The 20149-nt window shown below is 34.5% G+C and overlaps 1 protein-coding gene across 2 annotated transcripts; it reads right to left on the bottom strand.

Moving 5' to 3' along the window:
- Positions 1-937: 937 nt before the first annotated feature.
- Positions 938-20110, bottom strand: LOC117321550 (heat shock 70 kDa protein-like). 2 transcript variants are annotated; one of them, XM_033875997.1, is made up of 7 exons: positions 19831-20110; positions 16264-16526; positions 13337-13482; positions 12997-13149; positions 5443-6001; positions 4013-4417; positions 938-1915 (listed from the first exon to the last, which is right to left on the bottom strand). In XM_033875997.1, exons 2-7 carry the CDS (start codon positions 16499-16501, stop codon positions 1395-1397), a joined length of 2022 nt encoding a protein of 673 aa, XP_033731888.1. In that variant the 5' UTR covers positions 16502-16526; positions 19831-20110; the 3' UTR covers positions 938-1394. The 2 variants fall into 2 exon arrangements, with proteins under 2 accessions (XP_033731888.1, XP_033731890.1); XM_033875999.1 differs by lacking the exon at positions 19831-20110 and having other exon boundaries at positions 13423-13482; positions 16264-16318.
- Positions 20111-20149: the final 39 nt, after the last annotated feature.

Below are 20149 nucleotides of genomic sequence, written 5' to 3'. Positions count from 1 at the left end.
TAAGATACTGTAAAGTACAGTAACATACCATATAGTCCCCGTAATTCTGTCGGACACTAAGATACTGTAAAGTACAGTAACATACCATATAGTCCCCGTAATTCTGTCGGACACTTAGATACTGTAAAGTATAGTAACATACCATATAGTCCCCGTAATTCTGTTGGACACTAAGATACTGTAAAGTACAGTAACATACCATATAGTCCCCATAATTCTGTCGGACACTTAGATACTGTAAAGTATAGTAACATACCATATAGTCCCCATAATTCTGTCGGACACTAAGATACTGTAAAGTACAGTAACATACCATATAGTCCCCATAATTCTGTTGGACACTAAGATACTGTAAAGTACAGTAACATACCATATAGTCCCCGTAATTCTGTTGGACACTTAGATACTGTAAAGTACAGTAACATACCATATAGTCCCCGTAATTCTGTTGGACACTAAGATACTGTAACGTACAGTAACATACCATATAGTCCCCGTAATTCTGTTGGACACTAAGATACTGTAACGTACAGTAACATACCATATAGTCCCCGTAATTCTGTTGGACACTTAGATACTGTAAAGTACAGTAACATACCATATAGTCCCCGTAATTCTGTTGGACACTAAGATACTGTAACGTACAGTAACATACCATATAGTCCCCGTAATTCTGTTGGACACTAAGATACTGTAACGTACAGTAACATACCATATAGTCCCCATAATTCTGTGGACACTAAGATACTGTTACGTACAGTAACATACACGGGACTAGTATTCTCTCTAGTAGGTAATATAAACGTCTATAACATCAAAACAGAACAAGTATCTATATATTTGACTGCCATAGTGATTCTGAACCAAACAAATAAAGAAGCTGATATTATTATTTCGCCGTGGTAATTATATTGAGGTAAAAATCAACAACAATTGATAACTCAACCACTTGTAGTTTTATCTATATGATTTTAAAATTCTGACTACAACACATTCCTACAAGATTGATACCTACATGTACAAAGCATACCAATGCTATTTTAGTTTGGGGGAATACATTGTATGAGTTAATTCCGATATCAGTCCAACTATGATCTACACTAACGTATGACTGACAGATGACATGCTCACTGTACACTATATATTGATAAATTCCTATAGCACGAGTAGACTCCCACGCAATTTCAATAATTAACTACTGGACAGTATACAGGTACAACAATGATAGGTATATCTAGTCCCTATTTCATTTGATTTTATAATGTATATGTACTCGTTGCAACAGTAAAACCATGAATAGCCGGGAGTTTCCAATATGATTGATCAGTTTAGAAGACATCGTTCGGTCCGTATGTTGTGGCGATGATGATCAGAATGGAGACTAAGGATGACGTTTAATCCACCTCCTCTATTGGGAACTCCACGGCTGGAACAGGCCGAGTGGAGGGCACACTGACGACAGGTGTAGATGAGGCGTTTCCCCTCGTCCTCCCCTTGACCCTCCCCTTGCCCCACCCCTTGGCTAGCCCCTGGGATTTTGTAGCGCCATTATTAACAGTTCGACCACTGATAAAGTGTAACGGATGATTTCTACACTGCGTTACTATGTCACGGTTAAGGTTTCTATGGCTACAGATCTCATTCTCTAGTAGGGACAACTTTTCTTCATACATGCTTTGTTCGACAGATTCTTGATTTGCCATCCAGTCTCTCACTTCTCTACATTTTTTCGTTACTGTTTCTTTCACATCAATATTTATATCCGTTTCCCTCTCCTCCATAGCCGACTCCAAGTTGGTTATGAAGCTTAATAGAAGCAGTTTTGACGTTAGCACTAACATCTTCTTTTCATCACTTTCTCGTGTATCGTTTGCAGTTTCAATGATGTCCTCGAGCTCATCCATGTCGTAATAAGCTATAAATATAAAGCAATGCTTTATCAAACTATTAATTTGACCTTGTGAATATAGAATTTTCAAACTCTAAAGGAAAAACCATCCGACAATTTACAGTTTGATTTAACCAAACGGGCGGAGATAAACTACGTAAGAAATATGGTTTATAATAATGTACATATGTGGTATAAAATAATGTACATATGTGGTATAAAATAATGTACATATGTGGTATAAAATAATGTACATATGTGGCAAAAAAATGTAAAACTGTGGTATACAATAATGTAAGAATGTGGTTTAAAATAACGTAAGAATGTGGTTTAAAACAACTAAAAGAAAAAAAACGAATCCTTTTTCATCCATTACTTGACATTTACATGTTATAAATTAATTCAATGGTAGAGCTCCATGTGATAGATTTAATTATACGCAGAAAATATAGGGTGTAAGTCAAAGGGAGATGAATCTCCACAATATCAATCTTCTGTAATATTGCTGACTTTTCTCTTGTTCGTCACTATTTATATTAAAAATCACCTTCCTGTAACATATCATTGCAGTATCGTCAGCTTATACCAATAATTGTCTACTATATCATAACTTATTAGTAGTTCTATAGTTTAACTTACAATCCACTACTTCTTGAAATGCATCTATACTGTACCATTTGACACTGTTTTGTGTTCTATAATGAAAATTATCATATACTGTATATGTATTCTACAAATGTACCACCATATACTGTTTATGTATTCTACAAATGTACTACCATATACTGTATATGTATTCTACAAATGTACCACCATATACTGTATATGTATATGTCTTCTACCAATGTACCACCATATGCTGTATACATGTATGTATTCTACAAATGTACCACCATTAACTGTATATGTATTTTACAAATGTACCACCATATACTCTATATGTATTCTACAAATGTACCACCATATACTGTATATGTATTCTAAAAATGTACCACCATGTATTATACAAATGTACGACCATATACTGTATATATATTCTACAAATGTACCACCATATACTGTATATGTATTCTACAAATGTACCACCATATACTGTATATGTATTATATAGATATACCACCATATACTGTATATGTATTCTACAAATGTACCACCATGTATTATACAAATGTACGACCATTTACTGTATATGTATTCTACAAACGTACCACCATATACTGTATATGTATTCTACAAATGTACCACCATATACTGTATATGTATTCTACAAACGTATCACCATATACTGTATATGTATTCTACAAACATACCACCATATACTGTATATGTATTCTACAAATGTACCACCATATACTGTATTTGTATTCTACAAACGTACCACCATATACGGTATATATATTCTACAAATGTACCACCATATACTGTATATGTTTTCTATAAATGTACCACCATGTATTATACAAATGTACGACCATTTACTGTATATGTATTCTACAAACATACCACCATATACTGTATATGTATTCTACAAATGTACCAACATATACTGTATATGTATTCTACAAACGTACCACCATATACGGTATATATATTCTACAAATGTACCACCATATACTGTATATGTATTCTACAAATGTACCACCATATACTGTATATGCAAATGACTTCAAAACTGATAAAAATGTTGCGTTAAGTATTGTAACAATGATGTATGAAATTGTGTAAAAAGATGACTTTTAAAAACAAATAATGCAACAATGTGGTAAAAGATAATGTAACAATGTGATAAAAAACTAAAGCAACAACGTGATTTAAAACTAAAATAACAATGATGTATGAAAAAATGTAACAATAATGTCTAAAATTATGTTAAAAAAAAAAAGACATTAAAAACAAATAATACAACGATGTGGTATAAGATAATGTTAGAAAGTGGTATAAAACTAATGTTACAATGTTGTATGAAATAATGTAACAATGTGATATAAGATAACATAAACCTGGAATGTGTAACTTTACACAGAACTAAAGCTACATTAAATGCTTGATATTTTAAAATAGATACAAACAAAATAACCGAATAGCATGATAAAATTGAGGCCCAGATAACAATATGAAACTTACATTTGAAATTCGTCAAAGAAAACGACTGCGTCTTCCTGGAAAACCTGTTTACTGTCGTTATAGTAAGTACGCCATTTGCATCAATATCGAACGTAACGTCGATCCGTGCCCGACCTTGAGGCTCAGCCCAAATCCCAGTCATTTCAAACATACCGAGGTCGTTGTTATCAGTGGCGAAACATCGTTCGCCTTCAAACAACCGGAACAGCATTGTGACCTGGTTGTCATGATAAGTTGTAAATGTCATACATTTTTTACAAGGCACTGTTGCGTTTCGAGGTATCATAACCGTCATGACATTTTCTGCAGTTTCCAAACCTAATGACAAGGGTTCTACGTCAAGCAAGAGGAGGTCGGTCAACTGTCCAGGACAAACATTTCCTGCCAGCACCATCGCCTGCATAACTGTCCAAAGAAATAACACGATGATATATGACATGGGAATCAACTATCAAAGATACATGTAAAATAAAGCGTTTGAGTTTAGATGCATTCACACTTACACCCCTTACTATCGGATCAACTCATAAAACAAAGAAATCCGACTTAATAAAAAAACATTATTCAAACTCAAAAAAGATTAAACGAATGCAAAATATGAACAAAAATGTAGATTTGTGAGATGACTCCTTAAAAAGTACAAGGAGAATAAGACCGCGCACTACGGAAGAGTAAGCGTCTTCTGCTTCATCGACTACACCCGCCATAATAGTACAGGTCAAGTTCAAATCCGGGTTAAGTAACAATATTAAATTATTAGGGATATCAATAATCGCCAAACACGGCAGACTTCTTATCGCGTAAGGATAATATAATATTTACAAATAAAATCATGATATCAACCATAAATATTTCCCTTTGTCTTCATCAAGCTGTATTTCTAACCCTGTGTTGTTACTCTTCGTAGTAGATGACATCTGTCACGGAAATTGTAATAATGGGAACAAGCCTATATATATTGAATCAACTAGGACATGTAAACACCGTAGGTATGGGAAGTAGGGATGTTACTGTCTAGAAATGGAAAATATTCATTTTAAAATTTAAATCATCAGGCTGATGATACAGCTTATCTGTAAGATGCCTATGTTACTTATGCTGTTGTAAGTAAAATTCGAGATAAGCTGCTGATGTTGGAGTCGGGAGTGCCCTTGGATTGAAGTTCTACAGGGTTTATCCGGTCGACATGGTCAATAGTTTTTGTTATCTAAAGATAGCCCATCGTCAATATAATTATAGGTGAAATTGAAGGGCTTTTCAATGTATCTGTTACCTGTTCTGATAAGCTCTTCAATATAATGAGCTTCATATAAAATAAGAACAAATCAGTTCACAGGCAGCAAAACGCTGACCGGTAGCTTGGTCTATCTGGTTGAAAACTTTTGAAACTTGCAATTATTTTATTTTAAAGATGACTAACTGACACGTACCACAGCCAAATGAAACAACATCCTCTGGGTCAATGCTACTCGCTAACACACGTCCTTGGAATCTGTCGGTCATCATTTCCACTAACTTTGGTATTTTCGTTGAGCCTCCAACCATCACCACCACATAAATATCTTCTTCACTCAAGTGTGAATTCTTCAATGATCCATCGACCAGTTTAACAGCATTGTGGAAAAGGTCCATATTCAACTCTTCAAATTTTGGTTTTGTTACGCTGGTTTTGTAATCTTTGTCATTTTGCAAGTTTTCGATAAGTATGTTCGTATATGAAGACGACGAAAGACATTCTTTTGCCTTACAGCATGCAGTGCGCATGCGTTGCATGATTCTTGCATCATCCCGCAGGTTAGTCTTGTTTTTCTTGTCGTGTGCGTTGATAAGAAAATCTGCCAAACGTTCGTCAAATTTATTTCCGGAAACATCTGAATGCGCAGCTGTATGGACTACTTCGTATATTCCATCTTCAATGAGTAGAATAGTAAGATTGAAGGTACTTCCGCCCATGTCAATTACCAACGCGTGGATCTCTTTATCTGGAAACTGTATTTAAACAAGTGTTATGTCTTGAATCCGTACGTGATCACTCTTTATTACTTAAAATCTATTTATATAACTTGAGAGCAACATCCAGACAACTTTTGGGCTAAATGTAAGCATCGTGTTTATGAATGGTAACCATGTAATACTTTTTACATATAAATGTTAAAAACATGTCCGGGCCGTTAACATGTATAGTAAGGCTGTTACATCATATCCGGGTCGTTTACATTGAATGTATAGTAAGGCTGTTACATCATATCTGGGTCGTTTACATTGAATGTATAGTAAGGCTGTTACATCATATCTGGGTCGTTTACATTGAATGTATAGTAAGGCTGTTACATCATATCCGGGTTATTTACATTGCATGTATAGTAGGGCTGTTACATCATATCCGGGTCGTTTACATTGAATGTATAGTAAGGCTGTTACATCATACCCGGGTCGTTTACATTGAATGTATAGTAGGGATGTTACATCATACTCAGGTCGTTTACATTGAATGTATAGTAAGGCTGTTACATCATACCCAGGTCGTTTACATTGAATGTATATTAAGGATGTTACATCATATCCGGGTCGTTTACATTGAATGTATAGTAAGGCTGTTACATCATACCCAGGTCGTTTACATTGAATGTATAATAAGGCTGTTACATCATATCCGGGTCGTTTACATTGAATGTATAGTAAGGCTGTTACATCATACCCGGGTCGTTTACATTGAATGTATAGTAGGGATGTTACATCATACTCAGGTCGTTTACATTGAATGTATAGTAAGGCTGTTACATCATACCCAGGTCGTTTACATTGAATGTATATTAAGGATGTTACATCATATCCGGGTCGTTTACATTGAATGTATAGTAAGGCTGTTACATCATACCCAGGTCGTTTACATTGAATGTATAATAAGGCTGTTACATCATATCCGGGTCGTTTACATTGAATGTATAGTAAGGCTGTTACATCATATCTGGGTCGTTTACATTGAATGTATAGTAAGGCTGTTACATCATATCCGGGTTATTTACATTGCATGTATAGTAAGGATGTTACATCATATCCGGGTCGTTTACATTGAATGTATAGTAAGGATGTTACATCATACTCGGGTCGTTTACATTGAATGCATAGTAAGGCTGTTACATCATATCCGGGTCGTTTACATTGAATGTATAGTAAGGATGTTACATCATACTCAGGTCGTTTACATTAAATGTATAGTAAGGCTGTTACATCATATCCGGGTCGTTTACATTGAATGTATAGTAAGGCTGTTACATCATACTCAGGTCGTTTACATTAAACGTATAGTAAGGCTGTTACATCATACTCAGGACATGAGTAGTGTTCAGCCAGGTGTCTACACACATGAAAAATCTGGGAGAGGAAATTTGCTGGTTTTTATCTAAAATGTAGGGTCATTAACATTATAAACTGTTGAAAATGCTGTGTAAGTGCTGGATTAGCATCCTGTTCGGTATTATTCTGGAAAAATTCGGGAATTATCCGGGAAAATGAACTTTTGTTGTGATTTGAAAATCTTACTCTGAGGACTTGAACTCACCAATATGGCTGCACTGGACAATACAGGTATGTCTACATCCAAAGTTTTAGCAGAGTGTAGGGAAACATTATTTAGTGAAACTGATGTCAGTACTGAAACCACAACAATGAAAAACACGATCAATTCTATTTTTGAAATGTTTACTGAAGTGAAATCAAGACTGTCTAAAATTGAGGAAAATACCAGCACTCTCGAGGAGATTAACACAAAACTCAGCAACCTAACTGTGAGGGTAGAAAGATCAGAAACAGATATCAGTTGTATGAAAAATAAGATAAGGGACATGGAAAGTGACATACAGGGTAACAGTGATATCATGGATCGGGTAAAGGCTGCAAATGATACAGTCGGCAGAAACGTTACAAACATGAAGAAAAGCATTGACAAATTGGAAAAAAATGAAAATGAAGTCCTAGATGAAGTTGATGAATTGCACGAAATGATAGAGGAAATGAAAGATAGGGCTACTGATGCACAGTGCAGGAGCATGAAGTATAATCTGATATTTTCAGGTATTCCAGAGAAAATTTGGGACCAAAATCAGAGTCTAGATGATGATGAAATAACATTGAAAAATTTCATTGAAAGTAAACTCAAAATTGTAAACGCCCATGACATTGCTATGGCCAACGTCCATAGAATCGGCCAACGCGACAGGCGTACCGGTACACGGCCAAGATCAATCATAGCAAAGTTTATTTACTACAAGGATTTACTGAGAGTCAAGCGGAGTGCTAAAGAACTAAAAGGGTCACATTTTGGTATAAACGAACAGTTTCCAAAGAAAATTGAAGACAAAAGGAAAATTTTATATCCGGTAGCGAAAGAAGCTAGGAAAAACGGGAAAAAAACTGTGTTGAACAGAGATCAGCTGTACATAGATGGTGTACTATATAAGGGCCCGGATGTTCAGCCCATGGCCAGTCAGCATACGCCCACTCAACAACCGCGCTCGAAACGTAGACGGGTGATTTCAAATCAGCACGAATAGGGACGCGCCGGAGGGCAAAATATAGACACTAGTTTGGTTTCAAACGAGCCGATTAATACATATGGTGGTGGTGGAAAAAGTAACTATAATGCATGTACAATACAAATACTGTCGTTAAATGTTTGTGGCTTAGTGAGAAAAGCTCAATATCCTGAGTTTCGTGAATTTGTAAATAGTTTTGATATTTTATGTCTCTGTGAATCCAAAACTGATGATTTAGATGTCATTGATTTGCCATGTTTTAAAACTGTAATGAAAAATAGGGCAAAGTTTAAAAAAGTGAAGTCGGGTGGTATAGTTATAGCATATAAATATGACTTGGAAGATTATGTCTATGAAGTACAAAGTGATAGTCAATACGTAAGCTGGTTTAGGTTAGATGGCGCGAAGTTACAAAGTGATGATGATTTTTTATTTGGAATGGTTTATGTCCCACCCGAGAATTCTACATACTGTATTGGTGATCCATATTTGGAAATTGAAACTGAATACTTGAGGTTATCAGCTAATTACAAAAATGTGTGTTTGTTAGGAGATTTTAATGCAAGAACTGCGAGCTCTGTAGATTTTATTGATTACAATGAAATAGACGATAGAGATCAATTAACAACTGAAATCCTAAATGAAGCTACATACATGAATGTATTTGAAAATTCCGGTTTTGCTAAGAACAGAAAAAGTCAGGACTTACACAAAAATAATTTTGGGAATCGACTATTGGATTTTTGTAAATATAATGACATTTTTATCTGTAATGGTAGAGTTGGTCGTGATAGAGATATAGGTAAGTGCACCTGTAAAAGTTCTAGCGTTGTCGATTATGTCATATGTTCCTCTGAGCTCCTAAAACGCATACGTGACTTTGATGTTTTAGATTTTAGCCCTCTTATGTCAGATGCACATTGTCCCCTAACTCTTACTATAGGTGGTATGGCCAATACAGTTACCAATGATAACATTAATACACATGATACAACAGATTATACTGAACGTATTAAAAACTGGGAGACTGAGAAAATCCAACATTTTATTGAGAATATAAACGATGACAAAATTCAGAATATTATTGATACAATTAACCAATGCAGTAATACGAACGACCTAGATGTCAATACACTTATGGCAGACTGCAGTGATGTGCTTGTAAGTGCTGCTAAGTCAACTTTTGGTATATACAAATATAACCATACTAATATATGTAAAAAGCCAAAATCAAATTCTAAACCCTGGTTTGACGGTGAATGTAAGGCGGCCAGGAAGTTATTCCGACGCCATAAAGGTATGTACAGACGTCACAAAAATGATTATTTCTTCAATAAATATAAAGAATCAGAAAAATCTTACAAACATACAATGGATAAAAGTATTAATAAATTCAGAAGAGACCTCCGTCGTAAGTTGAAAGATATGAAAAGTAGTAATGCACGGGATTACTGGAAACTACTTAAAAGTTCTAATAGTACACATAAAAACAAAAAAGGTAACATATCGATTGACACGCTTTTTAATTTCTTTAAAACCTTAAATGTTGGAGTAGATGATAACATGTTTGATAATAATGATATTGATATGGGTCCTGTAAATAATGTATTAAATAGTAATATAACCAGAGAGGAGGTGGAACATGCTATTAAGCTACTGAAAAACAATAAGGCTTGCTCGGATGATCTCATCATTAATGAATATATTAAATATTCGTCCTCTAAAATGATTGATCTCTATGTTATATTATTTGATGTTATTTTTAGCACAGGGAAAATCCCTGAAAGCTGGCTTCGAGGCTCTATTGTACCTATTTATAAAAATAAGGGTTCTCCCTCAGACCCTAAAAATTATAGGCCGATTACTATTGTAAGTTGCATCGGCAAACTATTCACAAGTATTTTAAATGCAAGACTATTAAAGTATTCCGACGAAGTTAATCTAATATGTGAAAACCAAGCTGGATTTCGCAAGAAGTATTCAACTATAGATAATATTTTTGTGCTGTATTCCCTAATTAGTCTTACTAATATGATGAAAAAGAAGCTGTACTGTATTTTCATTGATTTTGAAAAGGCCTTTGACAAAGTTTGGAGAAATGGTCTGTGGAACAAAATGTTGTTAAATCATATAAATGGCAAAATGTATACAATTATTTACAATATGTATCAAGGTATTAAATCTAACATATCATTTAATGGTCAGAATTCTGCATTCTTCGCATGCAATAATGGATTGAGGCAAGGGGAAAACTTGTCTCCTTTTTTATTTAGTTTATATTTGAATGACCTTGAGGAGTTTATGACTAGAAATAATGTTACCGGTTTACAGTGCCTGACAAACCAACTTGAAGTTGATTTACATATGTATATTAAACTATTTATTTTGTTGTATGCTGACGATACAATCTTATTTTCTGACACCCCAGAAGACCTGCAAATGCAGCTAAATGTTTTTAGTGAATATTGTAAAATATGGAGACTGAAAGTTAACAGTGAGAAAACAAAATGTATGATATTCAGTAAAGGTCGTCTAAATAACAGATTACAATTCAAATTTGATACTGAAGACATAGAAATTGTCCAAAGTTTTTCATACCTGGGCACTGTTTTTTCACGCACAGGTTCTTTTAATGAAGCTAAAAATTACAATGTTAAAAAAGCAACAATTGCTATGTATGATGTTTTAAAGAAAGGAAGGTTATATAACTTATCTGTTCAGTGTATATATGATCTGTATGATAAAATTGTAAAACCTATATTGTTATACGGATGTGAGATTTGGGGTTTTACAAATCTACAAGTCATTGAGAGAGCGCACTTAAAGTTTTGTAAGTTATTATTAGGGGTCAAACGAAGTACACCAACGTCTATGGTTTATGGTGAACTTGGAGCTTATCCTTTGAATATCTCAGTTAAGACGAGAATGTTGACCTATTGGTCTCAATTGATTAATTCAAAAGAAAACAAACTAAATGTAATAACTTATAAACTGTTATGTCTAAACCAATACCGTAATAATAATGTTCCCTATATACGTTATATACAACAATTATTAGATGAATGTGGTATTAGCTATGTGTGGAATATCCAGTATATCCAGGAATTAGATACTTCTTGGATAAAGTCATATGTAAAACAAACACTCCATGATCAGTTTATACAGCAGTGGGAAAATGATGTATTTAATTCTTCTAAGTTTGGTTGTTACAGAATTTTTAAAAACAAATTTGGTTTTGAATGCTATCTAGACGTTCTTACAGATAAAGAAAGAAATACTTTTTGTAAGTTCAGAACTACAAATCATAGACTGATTATTGAAACTGGAAGGTGGAATAATATTGAACGCCACGAAAGAATATGTACTTTTTGTAATAGTCAACAAATAGGAGATGAATTCCATTATCTGCTAGAATGCCAGTCATTAGCTGCGCATAGAAAATTATATCTAAATAAATATTATTATACAAGGCCGAACATATTAAAATTTAGAGATCTTATGAACTCAAACCACGTAAATACATTGAAAAAACTCTGTAAATTCATTAGTATTATCTTTAGCAATGTGTCCTCCATAGCATGATGTTACACATCATGTTCATCTTGACTTGATCTTTTTTTTTTTTTTTTTTTTTTTTTTTTTTTTGATTTGAAATTATATAAAATGGTATCATGCGTAACGATATGGTTAAATATCAGATGTTTTGATAAACTAATTGATACAGTCTGCGTGTGCATACTTTATACACTGGCTGAACAACTGTATATAACTTTTGTATTGTGTAAATATGTTTTCTCTGTACTGTTATGTATGGTTAAAGAGAAATAAATTGAATTGAATTGAATTGAAGTAAGGCTGTTACATCATACTCAGGTCGTTTACATTAAATGTATAGTAAGGCTGTTACATCCTTCTCGGGTCGTTTACATTGAATGCATAGTAAGGATGTTACATCATATCCGGGTCGTTTACATTGAATGTATAGTAAGGATGTTACATCATATCCGGGTCGTTTACATTGAATGTATAGTAAGGATGTTACATCATATCCGGGTCGTTTACATTGAATGTATAGTAAGGCTGTTACATCATATCCGGGTCGTTTACATTGAATGTATAGTTACATCATATCCGGGTCGTTTACATTGAATGTATAGTAAGGATGTTACATCATATCCGGGTCGTTTACATTGAATGTATAGTAAGGATGTTACATAATACCCGGGTTGTTTACATTACGTTACATGTTGGTCGTAAAAGGCAATTAAAAGTGGGCCTACTTATGAATCGGGGATTTTTTATGTGTCTTCTATTAAGGGGTCATTGAAGACACGGAACACTTGTGATCTTAAATCCTTCCTTTCTTTCCTCATTGCTCTGTCTGCCCTTTGTTCTATTGGTGCAACTTCCAGGGGAGGGGTTACTCAAAATTGCCAATATAATATTTACCTTATTATCAAGTTCGTGAGCAATACACGCACTTGTTGCTTCATTAATGACCCTCAGTATGTTGAGACCCACATCACTACACGCATCTTTGACGGCCTGTCGACCAGCGTCAGACAAATCCACAGGAACGGCCACTACAGTGTCAACAGTGTCCTGTCACAGTAGAATATAATAATACCGTCAAAATGACAAGCCGAAAACAACCATAGTAATAACGGTATAAATACTACCAACATTTATATTTCCTTTCACGCTTTAGTTTTTTAAAGACTTAGCGCCTGTGCCATTTAGATCATCAAACATAATTTAATGGGGATGTATTCAAGGGGAAGTCACTCACTTTGCCAAATTTTTCATGGACAATGTCTGCCACTTTAACCAGTAGATGAGTGAGAATATCCTTTGGTGAGAAAGTCACATCTTTACCATTTTCCTCCACTTTAAGTCGTCTTTCTTCTGGATCTTCTTTCAAGAGGCCTATAATACCTGAACATATGAAATTATGTACACTTATACGTCAGCTAAACAGGACTTGGCACGAATTTCTAATCCACGGTCCACATATAACACATGTAATTATATAGACCGTGGGTTGAAAGTTCATGTCAAGTCCTTATATTTCTCTCAATTTGGAAATTTCCGTGACAAACATCATATATGAACACTTCTGTTTCGACGTCGATGTTTCTGTTGCTCTGTTCGCACTTTAATTCCTGGATATGATTCTATTGACACCTTAATTCCCGGTTATGACTCTATTGACACCTTAATTCCCGGTTATGACTCTATTGACACCTTAATTCCCGGTTATGACTCTATTGACACCTTAATTCCCGGGTATCGCTCTATTGACACCTTAATTCCCGGTTATGACTCTATTGACACCTTAATTCCCGGTTATGATTATATTGACACCTTAATTCCCGGGTATCGCTCTATTGACACCTTAATTCCCGGTTATGACTCTATTGACACCTTAATTCCCGGTTATGATTCTATTGACACCTTAATTCCCGGTTATGATTCTATTGACACCTTAATTCCCGGTTATGATTCTATTGACACCTTAATTCCCGGTTATGACTCTATTGACACCTTAATTCCCGGTTATGACTCTATTGACACCTTAATTCCCGGTTATGACTCTATTGACACCTTAATTCCCGGTTATGACTCTATTGACACCTTAATTCCCGGTTATGACTCTATTAGCACGTTTTAGTCCCGGTATCACTCTATTGGCATCTTGATTCCCCGGTATCACTTTTTGGCAACTTAATTTCAGTGTATGACTCTTTTGGATTCTTTATTCTCGTGTATTACTCTACTGACACCTTAACTCTCGTGTATTACTCTACTGACACCTTAACTCTCGTGTATTACTCTAATGACACATTTAGTCCCGGGTATTACTCTAATGACACCTTTATTTAAGAAATAATTAACGATGATTCGTGTATTGTTGCAGAATATACAACGAGGACGAGGATATTTTGCAATTAAATTAATAACGAAGGCCGCAGGCCTGAGTTATCAATTAAAATTGCAAAATATCCGAGTCCGAGTTGTATATCCTGCAACAATACACGAGTCAAAGTTGATTATTTCTATTCTACCATGTACTGTTTAATTTTGAGATCTACCTCTAAGTCTAATAGAAAAACGGCAAAGAAACCCCGTATTTCTTGAGTATTGCATTATTTGTTGATGAAATATACATTTCTTTACAGGCACTACAGTACGACGATCAAGAACATCTATCATATGGCATTGATTTTGAAATTTAAAAAAAAAAGGGATGAAAAAAACAAAAAAACGGCCTTCGTAGGATTCGAACTCGCGTCGTGATAAAAGTTACAGAAAGACTAACCCATTAGCCCACTCGGCTAAAGTAACAGTATTATTAACGGGTGAATATTAGATACATAAAATTGTAACAGCCGTGACTCACAAACGTGTATTATTGACACGAGCGTGTATAATTGGAAAATAATACATGGTTTTAAACCAATCAAAACTGGCGTTGCATAGCAAACATGGTAGAATCCCGGGTATTACTCTAATGACACCTTTATTCCCGGGTATTACTCTAATGACACCTTTTTTCCCGGGTGTGACTATAATGACACCTTTATTCCCGGTTGTGACTCTAATGACACCTTTATTCCCGGGTGTGACTCTAATGACACCTTTATTCCCGGGTGTGACTCTAATAACACCTGTATTTCCGGGTGTGACTATAATGACACCTTTATTCCCGGGTGTGACTATAATGGCAACTTTATTCCCGGGTATTACTCTAATGACACCTTTATTCCCGGGTGTGACTATAATGACACCTTTATTCCCGGGTATTACTATAATGACACCTTTATTCCCGGGTATTACTCTAATAACACCTTTATTCCCGGGTGTGACTCTAATGACACCTTTATTCCCTGGTGTGACTATAATGACACCTTTATTCCCGGGTGTGACTATAATGACACCTTTATTCCCGGGTATGACTAATGACACCTTTATTCCCGGGTATTACTATAATGACACCTTTATTCCCGGGTATTACTCTAATGACACCTTTATTCCCGGGTATTACTCTAATGACACCTTTATTCCCGGGTGTGACTATAATGACACCTTTATTCCCGGGTATTACTATAATGACACCTTTATTCCCGGGTATTACTCTAATGACACCTTTATTCCCGGGTATTACTCTAATGACACCTTTATTCCCGGGTGTGACTATAATGACACCTTTATTCCCAGGTGTGACTATAATGGCAACTTTATTCCCGGGTATTACTCTAATGACACTTTTATTCCCGGGTGTGACTATAATGACACCTTTATTCCCGGGTATTACTATAATGACACCTTTATTCCCGGGTATTGACTCTAATGACACCTTTATTCCCAGGTGTGACTATAATGACACCTTTATTCCCAGGTGTGACTCTAATGACACCTTTATTCCCGGTTGTGACTCTATATGTGTCTTAATTCCAAGGTATGATGCTAATTGTTTCTTAATTTCCCCTTATATTTCTTTATTTCATCAGCATTTAAATCGTCGTGCTCGATTCCTTATGAAACGAATTGTTGTCAAGGTTTTAGCTTATTCTCATAATAGCAACTGTAGTAACAGTAAAAACAAGTCGAAACAAGTATCCATATTTCGTGTTTGCGATTATCTACTAAATAAGAAACTTATGTTATCAGTTCAAACGGTACCTGAACTTACATCTTACTTGTGTTAAGTTATACCTGTAAAGACGTTGTGAGGATTTTTGGCCAGGATTCCAAGAGCTTCGTGCCCCACTAGCACCCCTGTGTCAGTAACCGCCACAGCAGATGGTATACATCTGTTACCCAACTCGTCCACCACAGTTTCTGGTTTTCCTGATTTAGATGACCATGTGCTTACTCTACAAGTTGTATCACCTATGTCCAGTCCGATAATTCGGGGGGAGGCTGGTTTTCGCCTCGGAGCTTTCTCTTGCATTTTGCGATACTTGAATTACAAATGTCTGAAACAATAAGATTATGTTAACAATACTCAAATGCATTTGTATTATAAACATTTCTCTATCTTAACATATTTACATCCTGTTGATATATCAGGAAAACTTACTTTCACTTAGCTTTACATAAGTTTATTCGTTAAAAAACATGAATGCTTCCTCTCTCCAAACCTTCACGTGTACCTCTCTCTTCTTCACACTAATAGATTTGTCAGTACTCTTCCTATAGTGTCCATGGTGTCGTGTATACAGTGATATCATCACAACACTGACAACCTTTGTTTGTGATTTGCTTTTAAACTGGTTATATCGTACCCACATGCGTATGCATGGTTGTCGAGGGGGAATGTTACTTTTTGTTATATATGTGTATATGGGGCTGTATGAAGCCTTTAATTAAGAAATTAGTTGAGATTATTAAGCATTTTATAAAAATCAAGGAAAAATGTGAGAGGACGATAAATTAATTCGAGAATCAGGTTAAATGGCATTAAATCAATATTAACGAAGACAAAAATTAGTTACAATACAAAAACCTGTCTCGTCTGAATTTCTTTTTTTTTTAATATTTTTTTTTTTATTTTCAAAGACATTTCATTTTGGATTACAAGGCAATAAACATCACATTCACACACTTCACATTCACACACATATATATTGAAGAAAACCAAACTGTCAATTAATGTGTTTTATTTCATTACTGTATTATGGAATAATAAATATATATGAAATTGTCAAAAGTCAACTGATCTATAATATTGAGTATAGTTAATTAATTAAACGGCATAATAGTCACTATATTGCTTAAGAACTTTTAAGTACATATAAGTTGTCCAAAATATTAATGCTATATATAAAGTTATATGTATATCCAAATTGCTATATAATATCAACAGTAACATGTAACATAAACACTGTACGTAATATTACATAATCAAGAAACATACACATCTCTTTCATATATACAGTTTTCCTTTTTTAAATTATAACTTTTTTATGTGTGTGCATATGTACATATCTCACAAACATACATACCTTTACAACCATTCACCATGCATACCAGGATAATACAGCAGACAAACATTGAAGAGATAAAAATTAACTGTATTAAATCTAAATAGTAAGACTAAATATTGTAGGAAACAGAGACACACACAACATAGAAAGAGAGAAAGAGAGAGAGAGAGAGAGAAAGGGTGTAGGTAGGAAAGAAAATGAAGTTAGAGGTCCCATAGCTAAAATATCCGAAATATATTCAAAATTCCTTGTATAATTTGAGTATTAAAACATTACATTTTCGAACAACAGGCAAAAGTCAGAGCATGCGATAGCATTAACAATAAAAAACATGTAAGATGGGCATACAGTATTAATAATATTATTTGTACTACTGTTACATTTCAACAATGGCTTTCCATTTCCTCCAGTTAATTTCAAATTTCCTTTTCATGTGTAACCCTGGTAAAATACTAGCCGCAATACACCGCTCGGCTAGAGAGATCTTCTCTTTAGCTCGATCGGTTGAGCGTAAGACTAGTGAGCCAGAGGTCCCGCATTCCATCCCTAGCGGAGGCAGTGATTTAAATTTAATTTATCATGCGCTCTGTTACACATGTATTAATTTTTGCTGCTGATGATATATTTCTGAACAATGAAGTGGTCTTTAATGACATTGATAAGAGCATTCAGACTCAAAAATTTATGTAGACATCTACTTTTATAGATGTAGTGTTTTATGATTACTAAAATTTCGTTATCAACCATATTTGCTTGAGGTGATAGTATACCAAAAAGAAAAGATTCTTTATTTATAAAAATAGGAATGAGGAAAATGTCACATAAAGTTTCAAATCGCTGTAGTAGTTCCTGCACTTCTGTGCATTCCCATAGACAATGGACAATAGTTTCTCTTTCCATGTTACAGAGTGTACATAAAGGACTAGGGTATATGTTTATTTTAAAAAGAAAAGTGTTAGTTACTAGAATATGATGTAATATTCTAACTTGAAACCATTGCAATTTAGAACTTTTCGTGATAGTAAATGGAAGTTTAAGTATTTTAACCCATTTTTCATGATTAAACTCAAAGTCAAATTCTTCATTCCATTTTCTTACCCCATTTGGTGTTGATGGTGCTGTAATGATGCAGTTATAAAAGTCTTTAAATCCCTTTTTACTCTTATAAAATATTTCTATGTTTGATGGTAAAAATGGTAAGACTGGTCTTTCTATCATAAACTCAAATCTTCTAAGAAAATGCTTTACAGCTGTGACTAGACCATGATATTGTAGAAAATTTGTATTTATTCTATAGTTTTGACGGAATTCATTAAGGGAATAAAAAGTCATATCACAAATATTTTTGACAAGGTCATTTATAGTATAAACAGTGGCTTTAAACCAGTGTGGATAGAAAACAAATTATTCCCTACTTGTATGTCATTATAATACCAAAGTGGTGTTTTTAATATAGAATCTTGGCGTATCACCCTCATATAATTTGAGTTATTCAATCTAACCCAACATTTGAAGATTTCCTTCCAAAATTTATTTTTACAATTAGAAACACATGTACTAATATATTCCTTGCCACAATTTTGTATTTTTTTTTATATCAACAGTCAAATTTAAAAGTACATTCCATGTCCCTGATGACTGAAAAACTCTCCTGACCCAACTTAGCTTAAGAGAATCAATAAATGCATGCAGATCAACCATTTTCAACCCTCCATCTACATAATCTTGAATTACAACATCCTTTTTTTATTTTATGAGGTTTACCACCCCACAAAAAGTTGAATAATATAGAATTCAGTTTAGTAATATATTTTTCAGGTGGACTTGGTAGGGTAATAAATAGATAATTAAATTGAGAGATTAGTAAGGATTTGATTATGTTAATTTTAACAAGAGGTGTTAAGTTCCTCCTACTCCATATATTGATTAGAGATTTAAGTTTCACCAACTTTTTGTCAAAATTCATTCTAGGGATTTCACTAAGATCCACAGAAAAGTCTATTCCTAAAAAAGTGAATTTGTCTTTTCCCCAAATCAGATTCAGTTCGGGTCTCGTCTGAATTTCGATGGCCTCCAATATCGATTGTATACGTATACACGTTGGAAAATATTGAAAGAGAAACGACTCGAGAACATTCACGATCTGAATAAATTAAGGACGATATATATGTTACTGCCTGAAGTAGGCCTATAATCTAGTGATAATTGTTATGGGTGTGTTTGCTGGCGATGCCAGTGTCATGAGTTCAACATTCGAAATGAAAATAGCTATTGTATACCTCATTTTCCTTACCTAATATTACAGACAGATATCCTCTATCTGCAGTGCACATGTGCCTATGATACCATTGTTTGTTTACATGTTGTCAAGTCACTGAATATTGTGGGAGTAGCTTCCCTTCAAACGTACACAGTACACATAATACAGACTACGGTGTCCGACTCATCGTCATGTGACACGGAAACGTTGTCAACAGGCAAAATTTCCAGAAAAATCGCGATTTCTTTGCGTTGGCGTTCGCGCTTTCTTGTTTTATAAATGTTGTATTTTCAAACTGAGTATTGTAAAGCATTCCGTGGACACTTTGTAAGTCTATTCTAAGACAATTAAT

The sequence above is a fragment of the Pecten maximus genome, chromosome 2 (assembly GCF_902652985.1).
Source record: "Pecten maximus chromosome 2, xPecMax1.1, whole genome shotgun sequence".
Classification (NCBI taxonomy): domain Eukaryota; kingdom Metazoa; phylum Mollusca; class Bivalvia; order Pectinida; family Pectinidae; genus Pecten; species Pecten maximus.
This window is presented reverse-complemented; position numbering and strand designations above follow the sequence as displayed.

Excerpts from the sequence above, each read along its gene's own strand:
- LOC117321550 (XM_033875997.1), bottom strand. The coding sequence starts at position 16,501 with ATGCAAGAGAAAGCTCCGAGGCGAAAACCAGCCTCCCCCCGAATTATC. Across the intron at positions 13,483-16,263 it reads TCCTCACAACGTCTTTACAG|GTATTATAGGCCTCTTGAAA; the intron begins GTATAACTTAAC and ends TCATATGTTCAG. Across the intron at positions 6,002-12,996 it reads CTCACGAACTTGATAATAAG|TTTCCAGATAAAGAGATCCA; the intron begins GTAAATATTATA and ends GTTTAAATACAG.